Here is a 10,470-nt window from a genome sequence, read left to right as displayed (position 1 = left end):
TTATTTTTCTATTTTTTTTTATCATGTATCATTGTTCCATTTATATTACAGCACAAAATTGATATCAAATTGATTATATGTTTTTTTTCTCAAACTTTGTCTTTTTAATGCTTTTGTCTCAAGCTATTTGTACATTGCTGTTGTATCCTATAGCATGTGTTATGTTAATTACCTGCTTGTTAACCAGTAGCACAAAGAATAACATGTTTTTGTGTTTATCAACATGTCTTTTATTTAACATTCAACAGTCTTTTATTTAACTATTAGGCCTACTATTATTTTTTTAGCAATCTTGTAGCAATTGTGCTTTTGCAATCAGGTAATACCATATTGTTGTTTTTATGTAACAACTAATGCACTGTCGTCTTTTATAATAAAAGAAGATGAACCAACTCGACATACATAAACATAATGTTACGTTGATGTCAACTCTAATATAAGGCTTTTCTGATAACTTTTCTCCTCACCTCACAAATATATCAGCTTGTTACTTCCTTTTACTCAAGCATACAGGTCATTGCATCATGAAAATGCAATACAATAATTAAACGAATACCCAAGCAATATAACCAAAGTATATATAACCCGAGAGGGAGTGGTGTTGATAAAGGTGATCGCCACACAAGGCCAAAGGTCCTTACAGCTGTGTCCGTATCCTTTCCCAACAACACCACCCCCACTTGTATCATATTTCTTTTATACAACAGTTTAGTTTAACAATTTAGTTTAAAGATACAGAATTATGTTTTATATTGTTTATTTATATTCTTATTTGTTCATCTTCCGCCCTCAAAAATAGTTGTAATCTTAGCCTTGGCATTTTGCATTGCCAAGCCACTAGTTCAGTATGCTGTGCATACAGGGGCAGTGGTAGCATGGTGGTTAAAGGGATGGTTCGGAGTAATCTAATCCATTGGTTGAATGACATGTATATTAGGCTACAGGCTACAAGAGATATTGTATAGTATTTAGGAGGATATTGTCTCAAGAATGAGGTATGGACAGGGTTTAACGGCACATTAATTCTAATGAGAAAGCATGTTGATGGTGACTGTAGCCCTTTTTCCATTAAAAAGATAATTTGCTAAAAAATCGTATGGAACATATAGAACAGTGGTTCCCAACCTGGGGTCCACCAGAGATTGCAGGGGGTTTGCCCAATGTTTCCTGGGCTGAAGTTGTGAGGTTACCAAGATTAAATGTATAAATCCCAAGAACACACCCAACTGGATAATCAAAACTCTGTATAATCCAAATTAAAACATATTTTTGTTCCACATTTAAATTCATGTATTATTAATAACCATAAGCGACCTTCAGGTTGCGCTAGGCTAGGCATTGGCGATTCATCCCTGGACTCCGATTTTTTAATAAAATAAAGTCGTGTGTGTGTGTATGCGAGTAGGAGTTCGGGTAGGGGGGCCTGGCTTGTCTTACACAGGCAAGGGGGTCTTCAAGGAAAAAAGGTTGCGAAACACTGATATAGAACATTGCCCTACATGCAAGCAGGAACAACAAACACTTAAAAAACAGCTATAAAAAGTAAAGATAAATCTGAATGTTATTGATATTTTGCAAAGAAATTCTGGGGAACAGTGTTTTAGATGTAGGCTATGTTTTATGACTTGAGAACAACTGGATTATTCCACAGAATTTAGTGATGTAGAATTTAAACCCAAGCCAGAGGGTGGCGGTAATGCACCTAAAAGCTGTTTGTGAACCGCCAGAAAGGGAGAAAAGGAAGAACTCTTGCTCCGGAAGTTAAAGGTGTGTTACAAAAGTACTTCCTCGTCTTTTCTCACTATTGTACGTGTGAAGTGCGTTAGTCAAACAAGCCTTGTATGTTTACATCGCGCACGCTTGTATCATAGCAAAAGGAGATAATTATCTATTTTCTGAAGATACCTCAAATAGCTTGTAACCGTGCATCTGAAAAAAAAAAACACGGTTAGCAAGGTAAAGTTACCTAGCTGTCACAAGGCTAGCCAGCTAGCTGGTTAACTGAAACAGTTTTCTAGACGATGGGTTCCTCAAAGAAACACAAGGAAAAGGACCGCGACAGAGATGCCGAGGAACGACACCGAGAGCACAAAAAACACCGCCACAAGGACCGTGAGAGGGATAAGGAACGGGACAGCAACCGAGACAAAGAGAAGAGGAAACGGTCACGGTCCCGTGAAAGAAGTAGTCGCGGAGCGGAGAAGGAAAGTCGCAGCAAAGGCGATAAAAGCAGCGGAGAGCCGCGAGTTAAAAAGGAGAAAGTTGATCCTGGATATGAAGAGACTACTGGTAAGTGTTTACTGTGTAACGTTAGCTAACTGATCAGCAGGTAATGTTACAGCCTAATCCCGAGTCAGGTTACTGTGTGGACGTCCATCTTTGTTTATATCTTGTTAAGCTCATTATCTGCTAAAAACAGTCCTGTAATGATCAGTCAACATGTAAATTTCTGCGAATGTCTTGAAGGATCAGAAGGGCTTGACATCATTTGAACAACTAAAATGATCTTTGGCTTTCAGAAATTGGACCACAGTCTGCAAGTGGGGATGCCTCCCTTAGCATTGAGGATACGAAGTAAGTGACGCTTGTGGCAAACTTCTGCATAATGAGATGCTTTACGGAGCACATTGTCTAAATATAGATTTTAGTATAATAGCTATTATGTTAATGTTTTGTAACTGTGTTTCTTCAACAGCAAGTTGAGGGCCAAACTTGGTCTAAAGCCCCTTGACCTGAATGAAAACAAGAAAGGTAATTTAAAGTCATCTGGTCAGCACCACGATGAGTGATATGTGCGACTGTGTGGTGTCAATAAGCAGGATTTGATTGCATGTGTATTTCCTGCTAATGTAGTCCGGCAGGCCTTGAAAGAAAACCTTTAGCATTGCTGACTAATCAGCCTAAAGACACCAGTTGATGTTTTGACAAACTTCCATAGTGCTCAAATGCTATGCTTAATTTAGGCGTAAGCCTGGCCGTTTTGAAACCATTTGAAAATATATTCTATGCAATAGCTTAAAGTTTCTGAAAACTGCAGGCACATAACTTTGCCTTTGCATTAAGGGCTGAACATGCATATGTATTGCCCAGACAAAAAGTATTGTGCAATATGAAATAATAAATACAGGTATGTTTGAACAGTTTGTGCCTCAGTACTGTAGTTCTGCCCTTCGTGTGTGTGTGTGTGTGTGTGTGTGTGTGTGTGTGTGTGTGTGTGTGTGTGTGTGTGTGTGTGTGTGTGTGTGTGTGTGTGTGTGTGTCCGTCCCTAACCAGAGCTGGGCACTAAGGAGGAGCCGCTGGTGGCAGAGACCATCAATCCCATCACCATCAGGCAGCAGAAGGACATGAGGGAGAAGCTGGCCGCCATGAAGGAGAAGCGCCTGCTCAATCAGAAACTGGGGTAGGACACACACACACACACACACACACACACACACTAGGGTAAGGGACACTTACATGCGCACAAACACTGGGGTAGGACACGCACACGTACACACTCACTTGGGTAGAACACACATACACACGCATGCGCATACACACACACACACACACACACACACTGGGTTTTAAAGGACACGCACACACACACAGAGGTAAGAGACACTCACTCACTCACTCACTCACTCACTCACTCACTCACTCAGGAGGAGGTGTGTACAAGGAACACTTGTACAGGCACAGAAACAGGATTCTTTTTACTTGTAAAAGAGATGGCGTCTTTGGCAAAATACAATTAAACTTTGTTAAATACAATTAAAGGAACACACCAACATTTTGGGAAATTAGGTTATTCACCATCTCCCCCAGAGTTAGATAAGATGCTACACACCCTTCTGATCTCTGTGTGTGTCATTCAGTCTGAAGCGCCCACTGTTAGCATAGCTTAGCATAGCTCATTGGGGGGGCATTGAAAGGTCTTACAAACTGGTATAGAAGAGTCCTTGAGAAAGTGTTCATTACAGATGGGATAATTACAGACCTAAATCTCTGAATCTTGTCTATTGTTCATTCTCAACTCCTCCTTTCTTTGCTTTTCCCCCAAATCTCGCTCTTCTCCCACCTTTCTGACCCTTTTCCCATCTCTCTCTCTCTCTTTCTCCCTCTCTCTCTCTCTCTCTCTCTCTCTCTCTCTCTCCCTCTCCCTCTCTCTCTCTCTCTCTCCCTCCCTCTCTCTCTCCCTTCCTCCCTCTCTCTCCTCTCCCTCTCCCTCTCCCTCTCTCTCTCCCTCTCTCTCTCCCCCTCTCCCCCCCTCTCCCTCTCTCTCTCTCTCTCTCTCTCTCCCTCCCTCTCTCCCTCTCTCTCTCTCTCTCTCTCTCTCTCTCTCAGTAAGGTGAAGACTCTGGGCGGGGAGGAGGAGCCGTGGCTGGACGACACGTCTGCGTGGGTGGAGAGGAGTCGCAAGATGGCCAAGGAGAAGGAGCTGGCTGAGAAGAGGGTGAGTCTACGCAGGTCCCCTCGTTTATAGGCCAATATGGTCCAATCAGCTAGCAGTTCTCTTCTCTGTAGCCCTGAATTATCCAATCACCTCACAGTTCTTCTCTGTTGCCCTGAATGATCCAATCAGCTCGTAGGTCTACCTGCAGTATCTGCAGTATGTGCATTGAATGGATGTTGCGTGTTCAAAAGTTGTACCCCTTTGTCACAGTTTAGTAATCTGACAAGGATTAGCAACATCATAGTATACATCCTTTTATACCACTGATGCGCTATTTGGAACGTGCATTATTTTTCTATATACCGCACGGCTATGAAGTAGTTCCCTTCTTTTGGGCTTATTACACTTGAATATTAATTCGCCAATGTGAATGTAACGGTAAAAACAGCAATGTTGTATCTAAGACAGCGGCAATATAAACGAAAATGATAGTAGCAGTGGTATAAGCGGGATAATCAACTCCGGCGTCGGGTCCTTATTACCACTTCGAACGTGCATTATTTTCCTAGAAACGCACGGCGCGTCGTTGATTATCCCTTACATGTTAACATAGATCAAATTAATAACATTTAGTTCATAATGGGCCTACTGACTTCAGATATTTAATGAATCATGTTTGTTTTATTCTGTTCTGTTGTTTTTTTCCTGTTCATTATCTCTTTTTTTTTGGTGGCATCTGCGATTAATGTTTATATATGCGTGTGTGTGTGTGTGTGTGTTGCCCTCCAGGCTAAGCTGCTTGAGGAGATGGACGAGGAGTTTGGTGTGAGCAGTCTGGTGGAGCAGGAGTTTGCTCAGGACAAAATGGTGGGTTCTCTCTCCCCTGCTTAACACAAGACTGCAGCTCTAGCGCTGGAAATGAGCAGTACTGTGGGATTCAGTTTAATAACTTATTGAATATGCATGTTAGCCTGGCTCTGCCTTCCTACATACTTCCGCTTAGTTTTCATTTCCCTTCACTACGTAGTCTGGGTCTGCGGTATATTCGCGGGTTTTCTCAACACAGAAATGTTCAAGTACAATCAGCGAACAGATAGAGTAGCTGAGAACGATGACCGTTATTCTGATTAATCAATAATAGAATAATATCATAATAATCATAATAATGTAGTAGCCTGTAAGAGTGTTGCTGTTGCAGTTTATAGTGTTACATAAAATATGTATGTATAACATTGAGTTCTCCTGCAGTCTGAGTACACTTCCCGTGATCTTTACAGGTGTGTGTGTGTGTGTGTGTGTGTGTGTGTGTGTGTGTGTGTGTGTGTGTGTGTGTGTGTGTGTGTGTGTGTGTGTGTGTGTGTGGTAGTGTTAATTTCGTCAGACGAGACGAGACTAAATATGTTCGTCAACGACCTTTTTTTTCGAGACTAAGACGAGACGATGACGAGACTGAACCAATGTCCTGAAACGCTGACTAAGACTATAATAAAATGCATTACTGTTGACGAAAAAAGACGAGACTAAAATGTTTTGCATGATTGAAAAACTAAGATAAAATCTCTCTTCGTTTTCATCTACAAAATGAGAAGACAGAATATCTATGCTACCTGTTAAGCATTCAGAATAGTCCAAATTAATTCATGGGCGGCAGCTTTCCAGGAGGCTAGCTATGTGCTGTTGCTGTAACCCTGTGGCTGCGACGACTCATACTACGAGTCAACCCCGAGGAGGAAGAGATCCAAAGCCTGGCTCCATTTCACTAAACGTGATGAAATTTCTGCTGTCTGCAACCAGTGTAGTATTGTTATCGTGTAAGGGTAGTAATACCAGCAATATGTTAAAACATTTGTCCGTGAAGCATGGGATTAAGCTCCAAGAGTGTCATGTGTTCGACAGCCTACGGAGGGGTGCTAACGTTGCCCGGTCTAGGGCTCCAGAGTGCATATGCGCCCAAAATGTTCGAGTGTGCCTGAAAATAATTCTAGGTCGCACTGGTGCACCTGACGCTCGGGTGAAAGCATACGTTTCCTTCACATGTTTTAATTGTAGACTATGCGTGCAACTTAGCCAAACTGTATAGAAGTAACCCCCTTGGCCCGCTCTCTCTCCCTCTCCCTCTCTCGTGCGCCTGCCCCTCGACATGCACTTCACAATCGTGAAAGCAATGACGCATAGAAGACAACTAGCTACATTAGCCTATAATAATTTCGGTTAGCATCATAGCGTAGGCTCCTGCACAAATTTGATTCAAACTCTTGCATTCAATTTGACTGATCATCTCAATGTTTTCCAACTAAGACTCAAAAGGGCCTGTCCCAAGGAGAAAAAGTATTAGCTTACCTTGCAACTTAAACACACGTGGGGAAACTGAACAGTCCAACCAGTAGACTATAATAAGCTAGCCAACTATGCTACTTTGTTTACAATTTGAGGCTTCAAGCCGACAGCTGAATTAAAGAGGCAGAGTTGTAATATGAATAGTCATGAATGTCATGAATATCAGAAATGTCAGTAGTATAGATTAGAATATATAAAGAATTATATTATATATACTGTAGGCTATATATACATCTTTATAATTCTTTATAAAGAATATGTATATTCCTTATTGTGTTTTGAATAAAGACAAGCTTTTTCTACGCCTTATTGTTAAAAAATCATTCACATAATATGAAAGGAGAGCGATAAAAGGTGACTTTTTGGCGTTAAAGGCGATGCAATGAAAAATGAGGGTGCACCTAAATTTTTTGGGAATCGATAAGAGAATTGATAAGGAATTGGATTGATAGGCAGAATCGATAATGCCATCGATATTGATAAAAACGTATCAATACCCATCCCTATATGGGACTACGTTTAGGCGCATAGTGCCATCTAGTGTAGCGGAGTAAAACATTCGTAGGCCTACTTTGGGTCTGGTCTGGATATTATTGGGGGAAAATTGAGACGTGTGAAACACATACAGTAGCTGAAACACTATTTGACTGAAATAGTAGCCTATTCAAACGTATCTTGTTATATAAAAAAGACTCAAATGTTTTGACTAAAAGTTGACTAAGATACCTTGACTAAAAGTTGACTAAGAAGTTTTCTTTTGACTAAAACAAGACTAAAATTATGAGACTTTAAGTCGACTAAAACTAGACTGACAAAAATGATATTTGAATGACTAAATATGACTAAGACTAAAAAGAACATTTCGTCACAAGACTAAGACTATGACTAAATTAAAAATAGGTGACAAAATTAACACTAGTGTGTGGTTGTGTCCTCCTCAGGCTGCGTACACGTCCCGTGATCTTCGAGGCCTCACTGTGCAGCACAAGCTGGAGTCTTTCAAAGAGGGAGAGATGGTCATCCTCACGCTGGAAGACAAAGGTGTGTGTCTCATTCCCTCCCTCTCTTTTCACACACACACACACACACACACACACACACACACAGAGTGTTACATATGTACTGCATGTAGATACACACCCATGCAGACACATTAATAAACATACAATACGCTGTGTGTGTGTGTGTGTGTGTGTGTGTGTGTGTGTGTGTGTGTGTGTGTGTGTGTGTGTGTGTGTGTGTGTGTGTGTGTGTGTGTGTGTGTGTGTGTGTGTGTGTGTGTGTGTGTGTGTGTGTGTGTGTGTGTGTGTGTGTGTGTGTGTGTGTGTGTGTGTGTAGGAGTAGGAGTAGGAGTAGGAGTGCTGGAGGAGAAGGAGGACGTGCTGGTGAATGTGGGCATGGTGGACATGCAGACACTTTAATAAACATGCAAAACTAATGCGCGGTGTGTGTGTGTGTGCGCGTGTGTGTGTGTAGGGGTGCTGGAGGAGAAGGAGGACGTCCTGGTGAACGTGGGCATGGTGGATAAGGAGAAGGCGGATAAGAACGTGGAGCTGAAGAAGAAGAAGCCGGAGTACAAGCCCTACGATGAAGAGGAGACCGTGGACGACATGGCGGAGGTACGCGCTCACTAAGGAACCTAAAATACATAATACTTATAAAGATATCCTATTGCAGGAAAATACATAATACTTATAAATATATCCTATTGCAGTAAAATACATAATACTTATAAATATATCCTATTGCAGTAAAATACATAATACTTATAAATATATCCTACTGCAGTAAAATACATAATACTTATAAATATATCCTATTGCAGTAAAATACATAATGCTTATAAATATATCCTATTGCAGGAAAATACATAATGCTTATAAAGATATCCTATTGCAGGAAAATACATAATGCTTATAAAGATATCCTATTGCAGTAAAATACAGTACTTGTAAGAGTCAAATAGGTACCGTAGTCTGCTCTCTATTTCTACTGCACAAGATGTGTGGTCAATGGGCATAGCTCAAATGACTGAATGTACGCATGTGGAAAGTCCTTCAACCAATCAGACCATGGATCCGGGTCCTTTTGCATGAGCTAGCTTGTGATTTGACCCAGCAGACGTGGACAAGAAGCAGGAGGGATTTAGTGCATAGACTGTATAAAATAGATTTAGCTCAGGCCTTTCCCCAGACTTGATCGTTTCTGTGACACGGCCATGACATCATCATGTCCTTTTCTGTACCTCTCTCACTCTCTACATCGTGTGTGTGTTTGCCTGTGTGTGTGTGTGTGTGTTTGCCTGTGTGTGTGTGTGTGTGTGTTTGCCTGTGTGTGTGTGTGTTTGCCTGTGTGTGTGTGTTCCTGTGTCTGTGTCCATGTCTGTGTGTGTGTTTGCCTGTGTGTGTGTCTATCTGTGTGTGTGTGTGTGTGTGTGTGTGTGTGTGTGTGTGTGTGTGTGTGTGTGTGTGTGTTCCTGTGTCTGTGTCCATGTCTGTGTGTGTGTGTAGTTCAAGCCTAAGAACATGCTGGCGAAGTACGACGAGGAGATTGACGGCGAGAAGAAGACGGGTTTCCGTCTGAACGCTGCGGGTTGTGCTGAGGGGGAGAGAGAGCGCCAGCTGCAGGCCATCAGGGAGGCGCTACGCAACGGAGCCCAGAGCCTGCAGATGCCCGCGCTCACCATCGCATCAGAGTACTACACTGAGCAGGAGATGGTGAGCACACACACACACACACACACACACACACACACACACACACACACACACACACAGACACACACACACACACACACACACACACACACACACACACACAGACACACACACACACACACACACACACACACACACACACACACACACACACACACACACACACACACACACACAGTCTACAGATGCCCGCGCTGACCATCGCATCAGAGTACTACACTGAGCAGGAGATGGTGAACACACACACACACACACACACACACACACACACACACACACACACACACACACACAGATGCCCGCGCTCACCATCGCATCAGAGTACTACACTGAGCAGGAGATGGTGAGAGCGCACACACACACACACACACACACACACACACACACACAGATGCCCGCGCTCACCATCGCATCAGAGTACTACACTGAGCAGGAGATGGTGAGCACACACACACACACACACACACACACACACACATGCCCGCGCTCACCATCGCATCAGAGTACTACACTGAGCAGGAGATGGTGAGCACACACACACACACACACACACACACACACACACACACACACACACACACACACACACACACACACAGATGCCCGCGCTCACCATCGCATCAGAGTACTACACTGAGCAGGAGATGGTAAACACACACACACACACACACACACACACACACACACACACACACACACACACAGATGCCCGCGCTGACCATCGCATCAGAGTACTACACTGAGCAGGAGCTGGTGAGCACACACACACACACACACACACACACACACACACACACAGATGCCCGCGCTGACCATCGCATCAGAGTACTACACTGAGCAGGAGATGGTGAGGAGACACACACACACACACACACACACACACACACACACACACAGATGCCCGCGCTGACCATCGCATCAGAGTACTACACTGAGCAGGAGATGGTGAGCACACACACACACACACACACACACACACACAGATGCCCGCACTGACCATCGCATCAGAGTACTACACTGAGCAGGAGATGGTGAGGACA

At 42.9% G+C, this 10,470-nt stretch overlaps 1 protein-coding gene across 2 annotated transcripts in view; it reads left to right on the top strand.

The window, feature by feature from the left end:
* Window positions 1–1,796: 1,796 nt before the first annotated feature.
* sart1 (spliceosome associated factor 1, recruiter of U4/U6.U5 tri-snRNP) overlaps window positions 1,797–10,470 on the top strand; it is a 19,035-nt gene continuing 10,361 nt past the window's right edge. For both annotated transcript variants that reach the window (XM_062535963.1, XM_062535964.1), the window contains exons 1-9: window positions 1,797–2,289; window positions 2,520–2,574; window positions 2,696–2,751; window positions 3,275–3,401; window positions 4,328–4,436; window positions 5,166–5,243; window positions 7,655–7,754; window positions 8,190–8,332; window positions 9,224–9,430. In XM_062535963.1, the coding sequence (XP_062391947.1) occupies window positions 2,022–2,289; window positions 2,520–2,574; window positions 2,696–2,751; window positions 3,275–3,401; window positions 4,328–4,436; window positions 5,166–5,243; window positions 7,655–7,754; window positions 8,190–8,332; window positions 9,224–9,430 (1,143 nt within the window). In that variant the 5' untranslated portion in view covers window positions 1,797–2,021. The remainder of the gene's footprint in view (window positions 2,290–2,519; window positions 2,575–2,695; window positions 2,752–3,274; window positions 3,402–4,327; window positions 4,437–5,165; window positions 5,244–7,654; window positions 7,755–8,189; window positions 8,333–9,223; window positions 9,431–10,470) is intronic.

Source organism: Sardina pilchardus, chromosome 5 (assembly GCF_963854185.1).
Source record: "Sardina pilchardus chromosome 5, fSarPil1.1, whole genome shotgun sequence".
In the NCBI taxonomy this organism is placed as follows: Eukaryota; Metazoa; Chordata; class Actinopteri; order Clupeiformes; family Clupeidae; genus Sardina; species Sardina pilchardus.
The sequence above is the reverse complement of the archived record's forward strand: the minus strand, read 5'-3'. Positions and strand labels throughout refer to the sequence as shown.